This window comes from Nuphar pumila, chromosome 6 (assembly GCF_984573655.1).
Source record: "Nuphar pumila chromosome 6, dmNupPumi1.hap1.1, whole genome shotgun sequence".
NCBI classification, from domain to species: domain Eukaryota; kingdom Viridiplantae; phylum Streptophyta; class Magnoliopsida; order Nymphaeales; family Nymphaeaceae; genus Nuphar; species Nuphar pumila.
The window spans coordinates 7,806,269-7,830,771 of NC_143254.1; the positions used below are offsets into that span (position 1 = coordinate 7,806,269).

Genomic DNA, 24,503 nt, shown 5'->3' on the forward strand with positions numbered 1-24,503 from the left:
CCAGTGTTTCATGAAAGGACTAAACATATTGAAGTTGACTGTCACTATGTTTGTGACCTGGTTCAAGCTGGGTTTATCTGCACCGATCATGTATCTTCCGAAGATCAAGTAGCGGATGTTTTTACCAAAGCCCTGGCGAGACCTAATTTCTCAAAATGTTGTGACAAGCTGAGCATGATTGATATCTATGCTCCAGCTTGAGGAGTGTTGAGAATAGGTGGTTTTAAGTGAAGTCTTTTTATATTAGAGGTTATTTGAAATAATTTTTTTCATAAAGGGCTTAGATGTAATTAGTCTTTTTAGTCTCTCTCTATTTAACATAGAGAGATGCCCTAATGAAAGTGTGAAGTGTTTTTCTCTGTGCAGCCTTCTCTCCCTCTCACTCTCTCTCTCTCTTCTATCTTTCCCTCTATCTCTCTATCTACCTAGGGTTTGGTGCTTCTTTCAACAAAAGGAAAAAGAAAAGCAAAAGAAGTGACTAAGGATGTGGACGAAGAAAGTGCAGATAATGAAGAGTTAGAGAATGAGAATGAAGGAGAACCTGTTTATATGGATTCCTCAGATGATGACATTAAAGGCTTGGATATTGATGATAATGAGACACAAGAAGAGCCTAGGCCCTAATTCATATCATAAGACTGGCATTTATATGTTTTTTAGGTCCTTTATTTACACTTGTGAATGTTGTAACACTCATTTTTTAGAGTTTTGGACAAACACATTAACATTTGGTTGTTAATGCCAATATGCATTTTCTGATGATGACATGATGTTAAGAAATTTGATTATTAGAGATTTTGTTACTTGATTTTTTATTGAATGCTCATATTTTATTTCTTAGATACTTACGTAGATCAAGTTGTTGCATTAATGTTACTTTTACATGTTAATCTCATATTTTTCAGTATTTATTTGAGATTTTATATTTCTTATTAGTTGTTGCTTCATCAATAAAGCATTTTTTTATGTATTTGTATTTTTAGATATTTTTTTAAAGCATTTTTTAAGTTTTCAAAAAAGAAATTAAGGCTTACGCTTTACGCCAAGCCTCATTTTTTGGTGGAGCGCTTCGCTACGCCTCAACGCTTTTCACAAAATTGCCTAAAAGCTTACAAAAAGTATATATTTTTATAAGGATACATAAGGACATAAAATTTTTTAGGTATATTTTTATTTAAAACGCATATTTATACAATTTTGAAAATTATTCAAATGAGTTTCTAATAAACATTGATAGGGTTGTCATAGAATTGGTACAAGTTTCTAAAAAGTTGATACAAATTATATATGTTTATAAGGATACCTACAAACTAAAATAGTTAAATATACACATACGATCAACCATCATTGTATAATAATTTTTTAATAAACCAAAATATTTATAAGTACAAATACAAATAGTGTTTTTATAAAATGAAATTGTTGCTTGTACATAGAGATGTTAATAGAAACGAGCTTGATACTCATTTATAGTATATAAAAAATAGTTTCTATGATAGATGGTACGTGTTACCCAGGTAATTGGAAAAGCTTCGCCGAACACCAATGCAACTATGGAGCGGATCATAACAAGGTGTTGAAATTGAAAGCTTTGCCAGAGGAATTTTGAACTCAATGCTGGTATAAAAGTGAATAAACCAAATTCTGTTATTATTTCTTTCAATATTTCAGATTCTTTAGCCAGTGACATTGCCCCTATGTGACATAGGTGGTGGTGCCGATGCAAGTGTGAGGGTGCGACATAGCAGTTTCAAAAAACTTGGGTGCTTTGGACTTGGTCAAAGTTGACCAAGACCAAAATTGGATCAAAATGGTCGGTTGCAGGGTTGATCACACCCAGTCGTGTCCAGTGAGACACCTGCACCTGTGTTGTAGCATGCCAAAATGGTTTCTTTGGGGTTGCAGAAGCACCCATTTTACATAGCATTGGCCATTCTTTGGATTGGAACTTAGCTTCGCTCTTGGTTAAGTATTTGTGCCTCCCTTTGTTTTCTGATAATTTGAAATCAAGTATGTCCATGTATTTGATTTTCAAAGCTTGTGGAAGATTATAAAGTTGTAGCAGTAAATGGCTTTCTTATCCTGGTTGGATTTTATTAATCCAGATCATCCATTGAAGCATTCTATTTTTTGGTTTTTTTATTCCGAAGATTATCAATATGCTTGACAATGTTTTATTGTAGGCTGGTCAAGAAGGAAGAAGGCATCATCTTGTTAAATGGGACTCAATTTGTAGACTAAAGATGGAAGGTGAAGCTGGCTTGAGAAGGATTGAGGACAACAACTGATCCTTTCTAGCAAAATTGGTTCTAGATGCCCAAACAAAGGTCTCGATTTAGATGTCCTTCATGAAGAATAATAAAAAATAAGACCATGTGGGGAGTGTCCAATTTGTAGAATGGTTCAATGGACAGAGTATACTATGGGGTTGTTGAGGTTCATGTTTCTTTTTATTTTTTTTAAAGGCAAGCTGGAGTTAGGCAGACCCTACCAGTTATACAACTATACCATTAGGTTTTGAACCTGCAACGTCCCAACGCAAGGTGACATGCACTAGCTGCTCCTACCAGACAAGTGACCCCCCCCCCCCCCCCCCGCTGGTGAGGTTCATGTTTCTTGTTCAGTTGGTAATGGAATCATACTAGGTAGGAATCAAAATTATCCAGGTCTATGAAACTGAGAAATTGACCTTGGGAGTCGTGCCCTGCAGTCCAAGCAAAAGGGGAAAGAGAAGGAGAAAGAGAGAAAGATGGGAGAATATGGATCATACACCTCTCTCTAGGGACGTCCTTCTATTATATAATACTTTATAACTTCGTGTACAAGAATGCCCTTCACAAGTTAATACAATACCCAATCCACATAATACACACAAATTACTTAGACGCCCTTCTATTATACAAGAATGACTCTTCCAACAACTGTCACACGATCAATTTCCATTAAATTGAACTAGATTCACTACCATCAGGTTAACAAGGATGATACAGCAAAGCCCACATCGCATTGTTGAGGAATTAAACAAGAATAATTAAAGACTTTTTTAATGGAAGGGAAAGAAACGGACAAATGGCAAGAAAAAACAATATTACCAACAGTATCGAAGCTTTGAGACATAGGAATGACATTGATTGTAGAAATAGTTGAATGTGAAGGTCGGAAACCAAAAACACCACAAAAAGCTGCAGGCACTCTCACACTACCACCAGTATCGGTACCTATTACAGAGCACAAAGTTACATATCAAAAATTTAATCACATAAACATCCCTCATTGCCATCTAAAGGAACTAGGCATGTTTTGAGATACATGAGGCCTTATAAACAATGCCACAAGTTCTGATTAAAAAGATCATATTTCACAATAAATCTTACAAGTTGACGAGTTCTGAGTAAAAGGATCTTAGTTCACAATAAATCTTACAAGTTATACAAGTTACCCAAAGAAAAAAGGGAAACTAATAATGTGAAAGAACATGACTCTAAAGTCCAGGAGAGTGCAATCTATGTCCAGAAATATATATATATATGAGAACTGAATATATTAGGCCCACTTTTCTCATTCTGCCCCATAGTTGGAAGTGTTTTATGATAGATCTGAACCGTTAGATGTGTTTAGCATGCTCGATTCAGTGGGAATCGACTCTTGGATCATATTTTTTCGACGAAAAAATGCATTTTTTATGAGCCGGGAAAAACTGATGCCTTCATAGCCATTGATTTTGGATCACCGGAAAAACCTGTATACAGGTCAGATTCCGGTGATACAAAAGACGGTTCCCACTAAACAAAACCTATAGATCACATCTATGGTGTTAGATGTGAGAAAAAATACAAAAAAACTACGATTTTGAGGGGGCAGAACGAGAAAGTGGTCAGAACCAGCACATTATATATATAGGAAAACCAGAATATATTTACCAACCAAATATGTTGGTTGGTATGAATCGAGATTTTCATAGTTTTTTTTTTTGCAAATCTAACCCTGCAGATGCATTCAGCGCATTTGCTAGGAATAGACTGTTGGATCATCATAATCGGATCAAGAAATGCGATTTTTTATGCTTGAATATTTATGACAATTCTAAGTCATTGATTTTCAACCCTTAAAAGAACATTTTTATACATCGTAATTGGATGATCCAAGAGTCTGTTTTTATAAAACCAAGCGTCTAGATTACATCCATACGGTGAAATTTTCAGAAAAACATACAAAAACCTATGAAAATCTTGGTTCATGGCAGTAAACATATTTGGTTGGTAAACATATTTTAGTTACCCTATATATATATATATATATATATATATATATATATATATATATATATATATATATATATATATATATATGCAAAAGGAAAATAACATATGGCTGATGTGTAACCCAAAAAAGGTTCCTCCAGTGATGTAGAGAAGTACAGCTCTAGTGAAGACAGAGAAACAGTGAAATATATAACAAATTTAAATTTCTAAAATGCCAACAGATGAATGTCATAAAAACATCAATTTCATTTGCACCATTATTTCGCATATCATATAAAAGCGTCTAGAATGTTGGGAAGGCATGCCATTAATTTGCCATATACAAGTTTCTCTTGATGAAGTTGTAAATCACATAAAAGAATATAAGTTAAGAAAAAGTATATTGCACTCTCACCAAGAGAAAAATCCACGAGCTTTGCAGCAACTGCAACAGCTGAGCCACTAGAGGATCCTCCAGGCACCCTCGTAGGAGCAGATGGATTAGTTGGGGTTCCATAGTGCTTATTTTCTCCATTAATGCTGAAAATTAAGTATCAGATGTAATTTAGTCTCTCTCTCATCCAATCCACTTGATTGGCACTAATTGAAAATAGTGTGTGTGTGTGTGTGAGCATGTGTGCACTATAAAGATGAATAAATGATTAAGATCTATGTTACATAATTGCATGAATATTAGAAATTGTGGTATTTTGTATGTCAAGATGAAGAAGAAAACAAACTCTGCCATTAGGGGTTTTTTTAACCCGATTATTGTCCGTCTGAAGCTTGGATAAAGGAGGAGGATTGGTGTCAATGGCAAACGGCCATAAAACTCTAGCCACATCCTATGAAAATGAGTCCTAAGAGAATTTTGTTTCATGCTAGGTCATTCCTTGTAGGTGATGCGCTATTGTAACGACCCCAACCGACCCTCATAAAAATAGTGGATTTTTTTTTAAATAATTGTGAAAACTCACCCAAGCATCCAGGGCATCACAGATTTAATATACCAAACTACAAATCATATCGTGTATTGAATCAACAGAAAAATAAATCAAACTTTATTTGTTTAACAAAAGTCAAATAGTCTAGAACATCAAAATCGTCTATGACAATTGAGCCATCATGTCAGAAACCAGTCACAGCTCGTAGTCTCCAGCTAGCTAGTCAAGGCATCACTGAGTATCCGTGCTTGCAAAATTGTTTTAAGAACACGGATAAGAACCGAAGTCCTTTGTACAAATTCCTCTAAAAATCCAAATAGTAAAGGAAATAGCGTAAACAAATTCATGCATAAATTTCAGAGAAATATCACAAGCAATAACTTACTACGTTTATTCTACTATTCAAACATTCAACCAAATATCATGCAAAAACAAATATCATGCGAAACAAAATAAGCATGAATGTATAAATTAATGTTAAACAGTAAAATATGCATAACTTATTAAGTTATTTATCAGAGTTCTTTTGCATCTCTATTAAATGCATACAAATTTAATTTACACTTTTCCTTAAACCTACGGATACTCAAAACAGGAACAAATTCCTAAATTCTAAGTTAGGTTTTTAGTTGTAGTTTAACACACAATTTATATTTTATTACTGGGTTTCACACCTGTTCCTCGACTGATATCAGAAATCAATATCATCCATCAAAACATTAGAAATCAACATCTAATGCTGAGATATTAGGAAAATTAACAACCATTGACGCCACTTTCATGGTATACTAATAACAATAATTGTGTCAACAATACCACCCCCAGGCAAAGTGGCTGAAATCTTCCTAAAACCGTGGCCGGAAAATGAACCACCACATCGGGTTTAGGGGCAAAATCACACACGGAGTTTTAGTATCCTCACGGTTTCCCCAAAACCACCATCCAAGATTTCCACATTATGGAAGGAACATAAAGAAAGAGAATTAATTACATTGTTTGTTCTCTTTTACCTTTTTAAACAAATTACAAGTTCTTTATACAAGAACCGTTTTCCAAATCCATATGCAAAACCCAACTCGGGTCGTGGTTCGCCACATTTTAACAGTGCAATTAATTTTGGAAAGCCAATAATTCCAAAAATAAATTTTGCAATGCATAAAAACAATTTTGGAGCAACACATGCTCTTGGCCCATACGGCCCGCAGTGATTCACATCTGACTACAAAAGTATCTTAAAGTGATTTATGCATCTTTTGCAAAATCTCAGTGAACATGCAACACACTTGTTCAAAACATGTTCGCAATGCTATTTCAATCACACATAACAAAATCTCTCTTTCGATCACGGTTTTAGAGAGATTTCGATCACTTTGCCTTGGGGTGGTGGTGTTGACACAGCTATTGTTATTGGTATACCAAGAAAGCGGCGTCAATAGATGTCGATTTTCATGATGTCCCAGCATTAGATATTGATTTTTAATGTTCCGATAAATGGTCTTGATTCTTGATATTAGTCGAAGAACAAGTGTGGAACCCAATAATAAATTACAAATTGTGTATTAAGCTACAACTGGAAACCTAACTTAGACTTCGAAAATTATTGTGCCTGTTTTGAGTATCTGTGGGTTTAAGGAAAAGTGGAAACTAAAATTGTATGAATTTAATAGGAACATGCATACAAAAGAAACTTTAATAATAACTTAATAAGTTATTCATGCATGTACATTAAATCATGCATCTTTACTGTTCTGCATCAGTTCATGCATTCATGCTTATTCTATTTCGCCTGGTTTTTGTTATTGTATGATACTTGTGTGAAATGCTTGAATGGTAAGTTGATTTTAGAAATTGTTATTGTTACATTCCTCTAAAATTATGCATGAATTTGGTTTATGCTCTTTCCTTTCTGTTTGGATTTTTAAATAAATTTGTACAAAGGACTTTGGTTCTTACCCTATATTTCAATAATGTTTTTCAGGATTAGGAGCTCAGTGATGGGGTGACCTGCGAGTTTGCATAACGTGTTCTGAGTTCTTCACAGAGTGGCTCTATATTACATACTATTTATTTATTTTTGCTATTATTTTATTGAGTAATAAAGTTGTTTATTTCTTCGTTGATTCAATGAACTATCTCTTGTGGTTTGGTATGTATTAAATATGAGACCCTAGATCCTTGGGTTTGGTTTCCGTAATTGTTTTAAAAAAAATCACTTTTCAAGAAGATAAGTTGGGGTCGTTACACAATTCCTGAAAAATATGTTATTACTCAACATAGACTATTAGTTTTACATTTATAAAAAACAAGATAATTAAAAGAGATATCAAGAAAAAACCAAGAATTAGGTGGTGGATCTCAAAGGTGATAATATAGAAAAAGTGAAAGAATTATTACTTGAACAAGAAGAGTAGAATTGGACGACGAATGTTGCCCACCTTTGGCAATAAATGACTGGTAGAATCAAGTTGGTTGCCAAGGAAGTACTTGGTGAGACTAAGAGTAGATGTCATATGCATAAAGAAACTTTGTGGTGGAGTGAAGAAGTTGAAGATTGTAAAGTAACTGAAGTTTTAGCTCTAGATAGACAGGAATGGAGAAACAAGACTCATGAAGTTGACCCCATATAGTTGGGATAAGGCTTTTTGATGATGATAATGATGATAACAAAGGATTATTGATTTCTCACCTATTATGAGAATCGTCAAAAAACACCAAAACATAATATTTATATGAAGAAATAATCATATTTTAGTATTCATTTATCTTTCTTCTTTTTTCTTATTCACCAAGATTTTGCCAAAAAATTAGTAGCATAGAGTCTTCCAAAATATTATGTAGGGAATTCTTATGGATGTGATCTATGATTGTCAAAGTATAATCATGGGCATGATGTCAAATACTCTCAAACAAAGCATTTCATGTGGCATGAATCTCTTGAGCAATGTTGTGAGTAGCAAATTGGATTACACAATATGTTGTAATATGTGTTAAGGAAAACTGATAATGATATACACCCGAACGTGTCTACAGTGTGTATCATATATACATTAGGTGTATCATATGATACACCTGTAAAGAAAGTGGAACTACCAAACGAGAACAAATGTCCACCAAAGTATCCAAATGGCAAGCACAAAGAGCCACTATGGGCACACTCACAAAGGCCACAAAGCACACACCAAGAGAGCTCACAATATAAAAAATATTATTTTATTAACCGACAAAATACATGCAAGATGCATACTTACAATGGGGATAAGATCCCTTATTTATACTTATAGAAGAGGGCTTGTCCGTTGGACTAGTCTAACGGCTAGTCAACTCTTAGTTAACAACAATAAAAAATAGAAAAATGAAAATAAATAAAAGAATAAAAGGTGAAAATAATATATATATATGTGTATGTATGTATATACATATATATATATACATACTTGAGTATGTATATATATAATGTGTACATTTTAACACTCCCCCTCAAACCTATGGTATAATGACCGAAAGTTTGCTAAGAAGGGAGTGGAACCTAGAAGCTAAGAGAGGTTTAGTGAAAAAGTCTATAAAGGTTCCCTTGAAGATACACCTCCCGTACATAGTGACAATCCATTTCAATATACTTTGTTCTCTTGTGAAATGTATTGTTACTGGTGATATAAATAGCACTCTTGTTGTCACTGGCTCAAAGCACATCTTCAAAGCTCCTTTTACATGAATCCTCATGTCAACCAACAATCTTTTTAGTCAAACTACCTTCATTGTAGCAGTGGTCATTGACTTGTTTGAAAACCTTATTTTTCTTAGTGGCTGAACTAAATGTATCAAACCGTGCTTTGGGTGTTTGTTTGAGACCAAAGATTGCATTTTTCAATTATAGAACATTGTTATATGGATCTGCCTTTGGATATCATGAAGGATGTTGCATATAAGCTTCTTCTTGCATACCTCCATGCATAAAGACATTATTGACATCTACTTGATATCTCATACGCAGTTGCTAATGACAAAACAATCCAACTGATTCCCATATGTACTACATGACTGAATGTCTCATCAAAATATAGTCTATGTTGTGCATATCCCTTTGCTACTAATCTGGCCTTGTAAAGTTCGATGCTTCTGTCAGTCTTATATTTGATTTTATACACCCATTTTTTATTAAACATGATGGAACGCTCCCTACTCCCACTTTCTTTTAAAAAGGGAAGTGGAACATACAAAATCCTAGGAACTACAAAGAGACCTACAACCTCCACATTACATGTTCAATGATGATGATTGAAGTAGAGGCAGTCACCACAAATAAAGAGAGGTAACTTTCCTAAGAAAGTGACTAAAAACACCACAAGAAAGCTCGCAAAGGGGAAAGAAGAAACAAATTTTGAGAAGGGTAAGATGCAGCAGATGCTTGCAAGTTTTCCTTCTTTCTTGTTCCCTTGTGCACGTTTGTTTTGCTACTGTTGTTGTAAACATTCAAAAGATGGAAGGTTTAGTGTGTCTATAATAAAATTTTAAGCTTTTTTCTCTTTTTTTTAACTACTATAGAGATTTTAAATAATAATAATAACAGTAAATGTACATGATAAAGTAAGTACGTTAGCTGCACACCCCAAATTCTAGTTTTTCCAAAAGCCATCTCTTTTTTGTTTACCAAATGCTCTTGTCTCTTGTTTTCCCATTACAAGAAGAGACAGTGATGTTTGTCGTAAGGATCTTTCAAGTTTCCATTGCATAATCAACAAGAAAAAGCAAAACGCATTTGATGCACTTTGACTTCAACTTTCTAGTATTCTATTCATTACCGATTAATTCGAGGATGACAATTTGAAAGAAATGCATATCAGCTAATTTGACATATCCTTCGCTTGATTAATCGTCTTAACATGTCCTTAAAGCATATGCTTAAATTAAATAAACCATGATCTAATATTTACTCGATTCAATAGCGCACATAGGTCTGACCTGTAAGCCAACTCATCCATGACAGTTTTACCGACGCATGTAGCACCACCTTGGATGAGAGCCGAAACCACAGGAGATGTACAGGATGCAGCTTCATGTGTCTTTGCCCAATCTGGGTTGCCAAATCCAGTAACACGTCCCTCAATATCAAATCTGATATAATAAGAAAAACACCAAAACCTCAGGCTCGAAAAGAAAATGTCAATAAATGAGAAAAATTCCTTCTCTTTGTGTACCAAAATTGAACGTACAGAGAAGGAAGATGCTTGGGAAAGAAGAAAAGTATGTATGGGCATAGAAAAGTGCCTGTTGAGAATAAATATAGTTATTGACAGCACAGTCATGAGACATACACGTTCTTCGTAGTTAACAAGTGGTTTAGTATATTGAATCGTAAAAACACGTGGTGATTCAAATATCATTAACATTGGTCCAACAGTATATTCCATGAAACAGCACAGCAGATGAGGAAAAAGAAAACAACAAAAATTGGCATCTAAGTGATGCATAATTTGTCATGAAGAACAACGGATAGATAGGTAACACTGACAAGGAGCAACAATGAAATACGACCACCGAGTTCATTGCACAACAAACTTCTGCAGTGCATTATCATATGGGCAGAGCAGCTCTGCATGACACGGCTGAAGCACTTCGATGCTACTCCAAACTTGCCGTCGATCGATCCTATTATGCTCAGATAAATTTCACTGTTACATGCCTTCAGTTCATATCTTGGATTTTATCATTCACTTCTGTTTGGTTTATAGAAACAAAATTCCCAAAATATTCTACATCAACCATGTTCAAATTCAGGTCAATATGACCCAACAGAAGGTTGTATTTAACTGAATTTCGTGATCCTGTTTTTCTGTAGGGGTTTCTGTTTTCTGCTATTCTGTTTCTTGTAGCTGCTTATCATTGTATTTCTGATTTTTTGTTTTTCTGGTTCCTGTACTGTTTTGGCAACCAAACGATTTCTCATCGTTTGATCTGCCTTTTGCTTAATGTAATCATTCTTTCAAAAAAAAGAATAAAGCTCCACAACAAAATTTCCAATGAAGGCCACAATTGTATGGCTTTTCAAATGATTTATTGTTGCTAGGAACGTTCTGAAGTGGCTTCAACGTAAAGAGAAATTTGGCTACGACAGAGACAGACTGAAAGCAATTATCCCAAATACCAAATTCCAAACTCAATCAACTAGGTAAAAAAACAGATTTGATGGGATTCTGGATACAGAGGTAAGATGGGAGGGGGCATCGAAATAACATGTCCTTGACGGCGAAGGTGAGGCCGGCGAGAGGGAGCGAAGGGTTCGGAGGGGGAGGGAGGACGAATCTGTCGATGAATGCGCCGAAATCTTCCGGTGGCTTCGCCCTTCTGTGGACCTTGCGACTCCTCCTCGTGAGGAGGAGGATGAAACCCGCTAGCCCTAAGCCTAGGAACGCCATCAGGCGATTCGCAGGAGGCCTCATTCCCCACCTCTACCTCTTCCTCACTCCGCGATGCTTACTTGGGAGTTAGGCCAATAACTTTTTTCTTTGCTCTTTATCGTACCCCGTTCAGCGTTGGGCATCCTTATCCGCTTCCCTCCAATACAGATAAACAAAGGCTCCCTTGCTCTCTTCGATACCACACGAGGTATTAAAAGGCACCCCGCACATCCGGTGAGATTTTTTTTTCATCTTAGATGATCGGTCTCCAAAACAGCATGAACGTGTTCTTTTTATACTAGATGTGTGACGGGTCTAACAAACTTTTTTTTTTTTTAACAAAGTTGATTGTTTATGATTTTGAACATGAGGCTGATTTCAAAAATTATAAGGCATTTCAATAAACATATCATTTTTTGATATATATATATATAAACCTTTCATGATTGATGTGATTAATAAAGATATTCTACTTTATCCTATCTATGATATATGTGCATTATCATAAAATAGTTTTATTCTTAGCTTGACAAGTGTAAATTTAGTACTTGTGTGTCGTACATTTTTAGAAAAGAAAAGTTGTAGAAAACGTTTTTCAAAGAGTGAAAGCTAAATATCATTCATGTCTTAATGGAAGCGATATTGCATAACATTTTCAAATTTGACTAGTATATGATGGCCTATGCAACTCTTCCTAAGATATTCTCGGTCAGAACTCTTAAATGTATATAACAAATGACATTTCAATTAAGGCTTTAGAGTAAATCGGTAAATCCTGTGTAGATTATGGGTAGGTAGAAAATGTTATTTTAATTATTAAAAAAATTATAATTGCATAGTTTATGAGCATATTTCAAGTCATTTATGAAATAAACTATAAAACTATTATGATAATGGTTTCATAGAGAATATGGACACATTCTTAAAAGGTCTTACTAAGTCCATAAAATCTAATTAATATCAATCCTCTTAGGATTTTATAGATTTACAAACTATTGTTAAAAATAGTAACCCACCAATTACCCCTAATCCTAATATTGATACAACAAAAATGACGTACCATGACACCTCAAAATTTTAAAACCCAATATTTTATCAAAAAATCTAAAGAATTTTTTTTAATATTGGCAACAAAAAACAATTTAATATTGAGTTTGATTTTGAACATTTTGAGCGAGACACATGGGTGAAATAAGACAAATCTATTATCAGAGCGAAAATCAAAATATTATTTATATCATTTTTGGCAAAATATATAGATAGTTCAAAACTTGGAAATACAAAATATTATGAACAAAAGTCCCAAGCTAGTCCCTGGATCCTTCGGAGAGTACTAGTTTCTCGATATTGCTCTTGCCCTGTTGCATTCATTGACTTGTACCTAAACAAAAACCCATTAAAGGGTGTAAGTCTATACCAATTTTGTTAATTTAGAATATTAAACATATTCAGTCAATTCAGATAAAACATTTTTATTAAAAAGTAAGCCATAATATAAAACAAAACAGTTTGCATAATCAGGGCATATTTTCATTTTAAACTGTGATTAAGAAGGGTCTTTCTTTTAAAAACTAACTATCCACCCAAGTACATAGGAGAAGACCATCGTAAACAGCCAAGGCATTTGGGGGTGTATTATTCTTAGATGTTTTAATCTTGGGTACCTGGCTATAGAGGACACAAAGAGGGTAGTCCGTAATTGGGAGAATCACCGCTAAGGCAGAACAAAAAATAGAATGCATCCTAGACTACTATTGCAACACCCCATTTTTTATAACCCGAAAAATGGTGGATTTTTTTAAAATCTTTAAATATTTTAGCAAATAACAACGGAAAGAAAAACTTATCAGGTCTAAAAGTTGGTATGCTACTTCTCTTATTCATGCATAATCATACGATTGTGAGGATTCAAAAGAAATAGATTTCAGCTTGCATAAAATATATCATTGTCCACAATCATTTAAAAAAATTAATTACTTTAGTCCATTGATATAATAATCAAATAATAAATCAGAGTTTAAAAATCTTGTAAATGCAAAAGAAATGTAGGCATAGTTCCTATCGCAACCTCTCACATTCGCATGTAATCTACTCATTACCTAAAAAATATTAAACCATATAGGGTGAGACAAACCATGTCTTAGTAGAGTGAGATATACTAAACTTGTAAGACAGAAGTATAAAGCAAGAATTTCAATAGAAATTTCATAATTTATCATTTGAAATTAACTAAAATAATTACACAACTAGTCATGCTTATTCAATTAACCAAATTAAATAAGAGAGCATCAATTCATACATTTTAAGAAGTTAGAATGCATGAATAGTTAATATGCATGACTTACCATATGCTTAAGCCCTTCAATGCATGCATAAATTCTTATCTTTAATTAAATTTTCTTTTTTAAATAATGCATGTGATGCATGATCAATGCACATACATCTTATGTTATCACTTCTTAGCCCTGCTGATACGAAACAGACTTAGATTCTCAAATCAAAACCATGACTTAGGTAGTGTTTTACATACAAGGATGGTTTTAGCCTGGCCATGCTCATTCACCAGGACAGGGTGAGGAATGTTAATACGAAAGAGATTCTCAACACTTTTCAACCCGATGCACCAGTTTTCCTCATGAGTACCTTGCGCTCTACGCTACAATCTAATGCAGAGTTTTCTCCATAAAATCGTAGGAGAGGAGGAGCAATATTTTATGCTCAAAATATACTTGCCCTGCGAAGTTTTGTATCACCTACCTCTCTCCCAGCAAGTATCTTGAGTTCTAATGTCACACGATTACTTGATTACATACATATTTTTTATGCAACATTAAAACTTGAGTTACTTTATGGCAATGGATGCATTCTTTTAAGGCATTGGAATATTCATTTAATGATACTTGTAAAATAAACTTGAGCATATGTGTAGATGAAAATCTTATTCATTTTCTTGCTTATGTTAGCGCATATGCATGTACATGGCCAATGCAATAAAGAATATGAATTTGAGCATCCACATCATTGAAACATCTATATCATCATCGTCGTAACATGAGCATACATGCAACCAACACAATATTCGAAATGTAAACATAAACTTGGATTTATTGGATCCTTTGATTCGAAATGAAGAATTTTGTATAAAAACATGCAAATAATGCATATGTCGTCAACCCTCGATCCAAAGATCGGTCTTGATTAGCAAATCTTTAACTTTGTCTGACTGTTACAGAGTTCACAAAAAAAATTATATTCAGTAAATAGAGCTGATATTTTTACAATATGTAGAAATTTTCTTCAACTTTCTATAACCACAAACCATTCATGAAAATTCCTCTGTATGAGGGAGTTTTGAACATTTTACTACAATCATGATATATTATGTTCTGACTATCACAAGGTCGTGCTCATTCCATAAACAGAGCCCAAAAATTTATAGTAGATGTGAAATTTTATTACCTTTCCAACGTAATAAATCATTCATCAAAACTCCTCTGGATGAGAGGGATATGAATGTTTTACTTGTTGGAGGTCTGGCCGAAAAACTGTAATTATGGATCTATGCATTCAGGTCGGGCCAAACCGGGCCACCCGAATCCATACACCCATGGTTTTCTTGCATATTTTAAAATAAAACCACAATAAAATACACAAAGTAGATCTGACATATTCTACCTGAGATAAATTATATTTTCCTCAGCCATTTGGCTAAAAACATATGCCCATCTCGCATATGCTTTATTTTCTCAAGAATAATTTTTGCAAAATACACAGTAAATTAACTAAAATATATAATATACATAAAAAAATTCAAAAAATCTACAAAAATCACAGAATGTCTACCTAATCATAATCTATTAAAAAACATCAAATATTGCATGAATCTAACCACGAAATCCAAACTCTTTCTAAATTTATGGATTTCTTTTCTGAAAAACCTGATATTGCCAAAATCGTAATATCTTAAGATTTCAGTAATAGAAATTCACAAAAATTTTACAGAATGTCTACAAGAACCAATTTTACCAATATAAATCATTATGTGCAAGAAAATCATAGCATGGCACAAGTATTTATAAAATTTACAGATTTCTTTTCTAAGAAACCAAGTTTTTATAAAAAAACTTATTTCCAAGAGGATTTTCTTTTAGAAAAATCATTCTTTTTCCTTGGATCTTTAGATCTGAGTCAAAACCGCGATTACGAGAGTTTGATCATGGTATAAACTCCTGAAAATTTATTGGAATCCATGTCAAGAATTTCGTTCTTGCAAGAAAATCATAAATCACATACATGTTATCACAAAAATATTTTTCGTAGGATCCGTCGATTCTTTTTGCACGATCAGACAAATTCACACCTTATACCAACTAGAAAAGGGCCTTAGACACCCTTTGAAATCAGGTGAAGGCATTTCTTGAACCCAAGAAAGAAGAAGAAAAGCTTTAAGGGGTATGAAAAAGCGAACTAACATTGTTAATCCTCCTCATGAGTGCCTCTAGTTATAGATGAGCTTAGACAAGAGTTTCATCTCTAATATAAGAAGTTAATATTTATTAATTTTTTTATTAATAAAATAAAGTAAATAAATTATGAGACCTAATTCATTAAATTTTAAAATTAGTTAAGCTATAAAAGAAAAGTAGGGACTTCTTACTCTATCTTGGGCTTTAATGATATGGTAACCGTTCGGCAGGCCTACAAATCCAAAGACTCATCAAAATTGGACGTTTAAATAGTCAATTTGATAGCCCTCGAAATATAGATCATCGTGGTGGTCTGAGATTTAAGCATACACACAAAGACTAAAAAGAAAATTTAGTCAATGTCAAAAATGTTAAATTTTGACCTATAATTAGGTATGAACTTCGGTCGATAATAAAATGCTCAAATCAATACCATTTTGGGCATATAGATAGTCAATTTCGATGCCCTCAAAATGAGGAACGTCAAGGTCAACTCTGATTTAATAGATGAGCCACTAATCGTCCAAAATTTTGTCGAAACAATAACATTATTGTTCAGAGCGTTCAATGTTATGGGTCAAATTCATTAAGATTAGATCCAAATCTAAAATCCATAATCTAAAAATATACAAATCATTTACTTTCTTGTTTATTCTACATGTTTTAGCTTTTTCAATTATTCTTGAAATAATCGTCATAACTTGAGACAAAGATTCATAACTAGTCGAAATCAAGAATATCAATAATTCTTGATTATAGTCATTAATGCACCAATAATTCATCATTTATTCATTTTAATTATCAAGAGAAAATCTTGAGTTTTATATCTACAGTAGTTGAGGATCTATCATCTTGGACACATGGATAGCCCTAACCTTCGTAGACCTATGAGTGAGTAGAGACCACTGGGATGCTTCGCTCCTAAAAATCAGAATAAAATCACTCAAGGTTGTACCATCTACCTTCTCCAAGGTAGAAATGAGAACAGAATATGTCATAAGGGTTATTTTTATTACAGAGATTATTTTAAGAGTCTTACACTGTGTAGACCAGAATGGGGGTTCAGTAATCCGAGTATCCATTTTTTTAATAACTAGAGTTCTGTCTATGTACCTGACCCAATCAGTAGCACTTCGCCAATGTGGCAGATCAATATCTTAAGTTTTGCGTGTAACCATATTTCTGAATATTTATTTCTGACATTTATTCACTAGTTGCCAAATTCATTTTCATTAAGGTTCTAATGGTATTAGTTATTCACCAAAAAGTTTTATTTTTTAAGCCCAAGAAAATCGGATCCACAAGTCCGAGTTACATAAAGCACTAAACTTGGAGTACGTTCGGCCCCTCAACTCATAGGGGAAATGTCATGGGTTGCCGTGATTTTGAATAAGAATGATTCGAAAATTAGGGATTCACGGCTGCCTGAAATCTCATGTTGAGGCTTCTTTTAGAATCACTCTTAGGGTCCTGAGAGAGTGATTCTAAAAGATGCAACCCAACATGCCCTTGATATCATCTTTGTTGTGAACTTGCTGGATAGGTTTTAAAGCAATATTGAATAAGTTCATTAGTAAGCAGGAAAAAATATTTTATTATACATTGAAGGGATGAAGAGTGGAAACTATGTTGTAAGTTAATAAGCTTAAAATGATAAGCTACTCTAATGCTAACTTTGCAACAACAAAAAAAGAAAACTGGTAAATCTACTTTCAAAAGTGAAACTAATAGTTCAAAAGACAAAAAATATAATTAAAATATCACTATATTCAAAATATAAATAAAAAGTTAGAATATTTTTTACATAGTATGTTAAATTACTGAGTCTTGGGATAGTCTAAAGAGCATTGTGATGGAAAATAGTCTCATAGAGATGGGCTAAATAGTAATTCATCGATATCTCTAAAATATACTGGTAATCCTCTCACATTTTTCAAGTATAGCTTTCTTACAAATTACCAATCCAACGGCAATTATACTTTGTTTCGAAACTAGTGTTGGAGGGGTTTGCAAGGAGTTGGGCAAGGAAAATGCATTTCAATGGAGTTTTTGACTCCCTCTATTGTTCGAAAGCATAAGTATCTCTTTCAAGAATTCAGACTTTCAACTCTCCTTGATTCCTTACAATGTTTGGTTTTAGATGACAGTAGTTATAGGCCTCTTGAGTGCATCAACTTAGTAGATTGGGTTTAAGCCTATTGAGTGCATCAACTTAGTAGATTGGGTTTAATGAGGGTCTTATTGTCCTAATGCTTGAGGAGGTGGAAGCAATAAAAAAAAACATCATTTCTAATGATTTCATTAGAGAAAAAAAACAAGTGAAACCAACATTCGATAAAGACCATAATATAATTCATATACGACCAACTATTGTAGCTGACCACATTCTTTAGAAGGAAGCAAACATAACTAAATAAGTTCATATTTAAACCATGCAATTATGTAGATGGCCCTAGCTTTTATTGGAAATACCATTTTTAACCACAAGTTAGAATATATCAGGAATGTGGACAATTTATTGTTTACTTGACACTTTTGCCTTTTATCGCCTAAAAATATTGGCGTCTAATTTTTTAGGAGATGACTTACATGGTGTCTGATTCTTCCAAGCGACAACTTACATGATGCATGATTTTTTCAAACGACAATGACATGGTGATTAGTTTTTTTAGACAACTTAGACAAGTGCTTCAACCAAGGCATCTAATTTGTGCAATAAAAGAGTAAAACCATCAAGAAAAAAATCAAGTGGCCATGTCTGACATATTTTGAGTAGTGAATTGGCTATGTTTGACACATTTATCTAGTATTGATCAAAACAAGGAATGGAGCTTAAAGCGAGTACCATCTCTGTCAAATTTTGTTAAACCAATATAAAAGATAAGCTCAACCCACAAAAAAAAGACAACAATATTCTCATTTTCAGATGATGCCAAAAATAATGAAATACTAGGTATTCAAAAGCCAAAAAAAACCAAGGTCATATATTAAGAAACTAAAAGGCCACCAATAATCATGATGAATGATGAAGCAACCGAAGGAAGAGAAAACCACATATACATAACAACCATTTTTTGCCATACACAAACAAATGAACACTAAAAAAAGCAAAAAAACAACGAGAAAAAACAAACATAACTGTGTTAGTACTTGGATGCTCAAACGCAGAATTGCTATGGGTGAAAAACACGTTGTTACACTTGAAATCACCAAAAAGGTTCACACTCCCAACTCACTTACAATTTGAATACTTTTTCTTGTAACCATTTCTGGTACTGTTTTTGTATGTTTTTCATACCCTTTTACTGCATTTATAAACATATAAGGAGTTCAAGTTTTTGTACACATCTCTGAGAGAAATCCATTCATCGCCAAGAGACACATCTCTTTGTATTTGAACATTGTGATTGTTCAAATACCCCCAACAGTCACCTTATGGGCATATAGCCTTACATCTCCCACTTGGCCATAAGGGATTTTCTGTGTTTATATGCTTGTTTTCAACCGAAACCTTGTATACACATTTTTTGAGTGATCTTTACTCACTCACCACTTAGACATATCTGATTCCCATCTGACTCACATGTCTAGTAAAAACATCCTTAGTGAATGTCGTGTTTAGCGGATCTGCTATCATGTCACTTGAAGGAATATAGTTCACTGCTATTTTATTTTTCATAAGCATAGCATGAATATATTGATATTTAATTTCACTATGCTTACTTTTAGAGCTATCATCTCCTGTTTGCATTAGTCTTATAGCAGTTTTATTGTCACAATAAAGTTAAACTTGATCTTTTGGAATATCCAATTTTAACTCATTTAGAAAGCGATTTATCCACACACTAAATATGACTACCATATTACAGGCAATATACTAAGCTTCTTCGATATGTTATGCCATTGTTTCTTACATGACCATGTAATTACCCCACCTCCTAACATAAATACATAACTAGATGTGGACTTTGCTTCATCTCTATCACCCGCAAAGTTAGCATCCGAGTAGCCTACAAGAATAATTATCTGACTAATAGCATAACTTGAGTTTCTTAGTTTTCTTTACATATCGAAAAATCCATTTCATTGTTTCTCAGTGAGAGAGCTCATGATTACTTTGATACCTACTCACTAGACATACAATGAAACTTAAATCAGGTCTAGTGCAAAGCATTTCACACATCAAGCTTCCAATTGCATGAGCATAGAAAACATTCAACTTTTTTTGGCCATCTTTTGGACAACCATTCTTAGTTTTTGGCTTTTCACTACAGAAGTATCCTTTGCCTTATATTTTCCATTCTAAATTTCTTTAAAATATGATCAAGATATTTTTTTTGACTTAGACATAACAATCTTGATTTTTTATCTCTTTGTATCTTAATTTCAAGGATATATGAAGCTTCACCCATATCCTTCATTTTAAATTGATAACTTAATCATAATTTAGTCATATTTATCTTGTCTATGTCATTTTCTATAATTAATATATCAACATAGAGGGATAATATAGTAAACTTACTCCCACTATTCTTGGCATATATATAGTGGATCAGACTATTTGCCTTATAACCCAATTTGGTTCTGTTTAAGTCCATACAAGGATTTATTTAACGTGTATACTTTATCCTCTTAACCTTCAATTTCAAAACCTTCTGGTTGATGTATGAAAATAATTGTATTTAGTTCACCATTTAAAAAGGTCATTTTCATATCTATTTGATATAGGTCAAGATCAAAATAAGCTACCAATGTCAAAATAATACGAATAGATGCCAGTTTGGCGACAAAAGAGTAAGTTTCTTCATAATCAATCCTTTCTTGTTGAGAATAGTCTTTTGCTATTAATCTTGCCTTGAATTTATCAATAGATTCATCTGCCTTGAGTTTTTTTTAAGAACCCACTTACTACCAATTGCCCTATATCCATTAGGCAAAGTAACTAGTTCTCAAGCTCTTTATTTTTCTATGGAGTCTAACTTATCTTTTATTGCTTCCTTTCATAGTTCAAACTCATTAGAAGCAACTGCATCTTCAAAACTTAAGTTGTCAATAGTTTCATCCAAATTCATGGAATAACATAAATTTTCACTCAAGAATATATAATAATCATTCAAATAGAATGAATATGTTCTTGTTCTTTTCTGTCCAATTACTAGTTGCAAATTTTGCTCATTATTTACAACTGGATCATTATGCTCTAACTCTTGATTTGGCACCCCAGGATCATTTATGATATTTAGAAAGATACCATCATCTTCAGGATCAAAATTGATTTCTTTTGTTTCCAAAAATTCTACCTCTCTACTCTCTATAAATCCCTTTTCAGGATTATATAGACGATATTCCTTTGATTCTTTTGGGTATCTCAATAAGATGTATTTGATAGTTTTGCTAACTTGTCTCTCATTTGAGTAGGAATCAACACATGAGCATTTGACTCCCACTTTCGCAAATGACTCAAGTTCGACTTTCTACCAGTCCATAATTCATGGGGTGTAAGCTCTAGAGACATAGAAAGAACCTTATTTAGGATATACATGATAGTGTAAATTATTTTTCCCCAGAATTTCTTGAGAAGATTTGCAAGTGCCAATATGGACCTTGTCATATCCATTAAAGTTCTATTCATTTGTTCTGCTACACCATTCTATTGTGGTGTATAAGATATAGTTATATGAGGAGTTATATTATTATCATTGGAGAAGGTCTTAAACTCGTCAGAATTATATTCACCTCCTCTATCAGATCTAATAACTTGGATTTTTCTTCCTAGTAATCCTTCAACTTCATATTTATATGTCTTAAATTTTTTTAGAGCCTTAGATTTCTTAGAGATTAGGTATATATATACATACCTTGAGTAATCATCTATAAATGTGATAGATTATGATTTTTTTCATGTATTTTACTGTTAAGAGCCAGATATATCTATGTATACTAAAACTAGTAAATCACATAATTTACTTCCCTTAGTAAAAGGCTTTCTAGTTATTTTACCTGATATACATGATTCACATCTTTCAAATTATACATTTTTAAGATAAGGTAATAATTTCATGTGAATTATTCTTTTCATTTTAATAACATTTACATGTCATAACCTTAAATGTCATAAATATGCAATGACATTAAATGCACAATCAATATAATAAAAAATATTCATTACATTATTTATAGAAAGAGTTACATTTAAATGGAAGAAACCATGGTCAACATCATAGCGACCCCTAAGTTTCACTTTTCCATCTTTCTCGATAGTCATCGTGTCACCTCAAAAGCAAATTTCGAAGCCCTTTTTAACAAAATCTCTTACTGTTAAAAGATTCCTTCTCATGTAAGGTACATAAATTATATTTGTTAATAGGAGACTGGTCCCTTCTACTTGAAGCCTGTAGGTCTTATCTCGACCACATTACTATAGGTGTTATTTCCTATATACACCTTGTGATCTCCAGGCCTTAGCGCCTTCAACTACATGAGTCCTTCCTTTGACTTAGACACATGTCACGTTGCCCCTTAATCAATCCACCATCCTGGAAGATCACCATTTGCGATCAATGATCCAGACATAGTGTAGACTATTTCTTTTTCTTCATTTACTTACTTTTATAGATTCTCTTTCTTGGTTCTATTTGAGAAATTATTCTTGAAATGCCTAACTTTTCTACAAGAAAAACATGCTCCCTTGGTTGTAATCTTGGAGTTCTTGATTTGCATTGGACACTTCTTGTTGAATTTATTCTTCTTAAATTTCTTGAAGAATATGTCGTTAGACTTGAACTTGTAAGAGGTTGCTGATAAGGATTCTTGGGTATTCATGACTTCTCCCTTCCTATCTTTTGACAAGTGCTCTTGCTCAAGACCTAATTGCAAAGGGAGCTCAGTTAGAGTAAGATTTTTCTGGTTTAATCTTATGGCAATTGACACCATCTTCCAAGTTGGAGGAAGGTTGTTTAGTATGGTGAAAATTTGCATTCGCTTTGGAATATCATTTTCAGCTATGACTAAGTCCTTAGTTATTATTAGCAATTGATTCACATTATCTGACTTTTTCATCATGCATGAATTGTATTACTTCAGAAGGAGTTGAATGTGGGTTTCTGAAGTCATATCATACTTCTTTCTAACTTCTTTCATCATTCTCTTTGCAGTGTCAAAGTCTTCAAATACTCAAATGAGGTCATCTTGTATAAATGTTAGAAGAGTTGCTCAAGCAAGTTGATCATCTTCGATAAACTTATTATGAGCTTTATTCTCTTCTTCACTCGATTTATCAGTTAATGAAGATTTTACATTATTCAATACATATAGGGTCTTGTCATATGTTAATAGATATTTTATCTTACTTCTCTACATTAAAAAATTTGTTCCATTGAGTTTTTAAATTTCGGACAACTCAACCATGACTATTCGATTTTCCATATTCCTAATTATAAATAAATATTATAATTAATAAAGTTTATTTCAACTAATATTTGTAAATGTAACTACTTTTGATAATTCTAAATGAATTTAGCATGTAATAAGATACTTAAACATGCAAGAATATGCATACAAATGTTAAATTCTAAATACTTTTAACACAAACAAACACTGGGTGATTTTCAGAAACTCAAGACAACTTGTCTGTAATTTTAGAAAACAAAAGAAGATACTTTATGTAAGCAAAAACACATAAACATCTTTCTACAACTTTTTGAGTTAAACATAAAGTTTTTAACCTGCTTTTTGTAATATCAAAAAAGATTAAATGCTATGTTCTGTAAAAATTCAATAAAGCAGAACACTTTCTAAAATTTTTTAGTTTACCAAAAAAGATAAACCACTTTTTTATAATTTTCAGAAAAGCAGAAGTCTTTCCAAGCAAAAATGAAAACAGAAACTTCAAACTAATTTTTTTTTGAGTTAAATAGAGAGATTCAACACTCTTTCTGTAATTTTAAAAAATATCAGTAGCCTTTCTATAATTATCCAGCAAACTATATATATGTTTGAAATTTCCTAAGTTTAACATAAAAGAAGAGAACCACTTTTCTATAATTTCAGAAAAATTAGTGTGTTGCTTTTCTGTTTTTCAGAAAAAAAAACTCAAATTAACATGTTAAAGAGGCCCTTTTTTTAGAATTTTTAGGAAATTTCAGTTTCAAACTGATTTTTTTTTAATAAGTGAAAGCTTATATGCAAAAATCGAAAGGGAAAACCCGATTAGGGTTCCCTTTCTATTTTTTTTCTTTGTTCTTTTCTTTGAGAGAGAAGAACGACAGTTGGAGCAACATCGAGTTTTTCGACGAGGGATTTTTCGGCAATGAGTGGCAACTCGATGTTTCTACCGATGAGCCACTGCCTGAGGGTGGGTTTGAGTCGCCCTCTACTCGGAGAAGCACCAACGTGTGAGATTTTTTGGTGAGTCACCATCCTACCTTTCAATGGTTGATGGCGGCGACAAGGACGAGG

At 33.1% G+C, this 24,503-nt stretch overlaps 1 protein-coding gene across 4 annotated transcripts in view; it reads right to left on the minus strand.

The window, feature by feature from the left end:
• LOC149833811 (amidase 1-like) overlaps window positions 1–11,773 on the minus strand; it is a 50,127-nt gene extending 38,354 nt beyond the window's left edge. Inside the window, exons 1-4 of one of the 4 annotated variants that reach the window (XM_090011036.1) lie at window positions 11,417–11,773; window positions 10,145–10,297; window positions 4,657–4,781; window positions 3,093–3,218 (exon numbers count right to left, since the gene is read on the minus strand). In XM_090011036.1, the coding sequence (XP_089867162.1) occupies window positions 3,093–3,218; window positions 4,657–4,781; window positions 10,145–10,297; window positions 11,417–11,622 (610 nt within the window). In that variant the 5' untranslated portion in view covers window positions 11,623–11,773. The remainder of the gene's footprint in view (window positions 1–3,092; window positions 3,219–4,656; window positions 4,782–10,144; window positions 10,298–11,416) is intronic. The other 3 variants (XM_090011038.1, XM_090011037.1, XM_090011039.1) reach the window with 3 other exon arrangements.
• Between the last annotated feature and the right edge of the window lie 12,730 nt (window positions 11,774–24,503).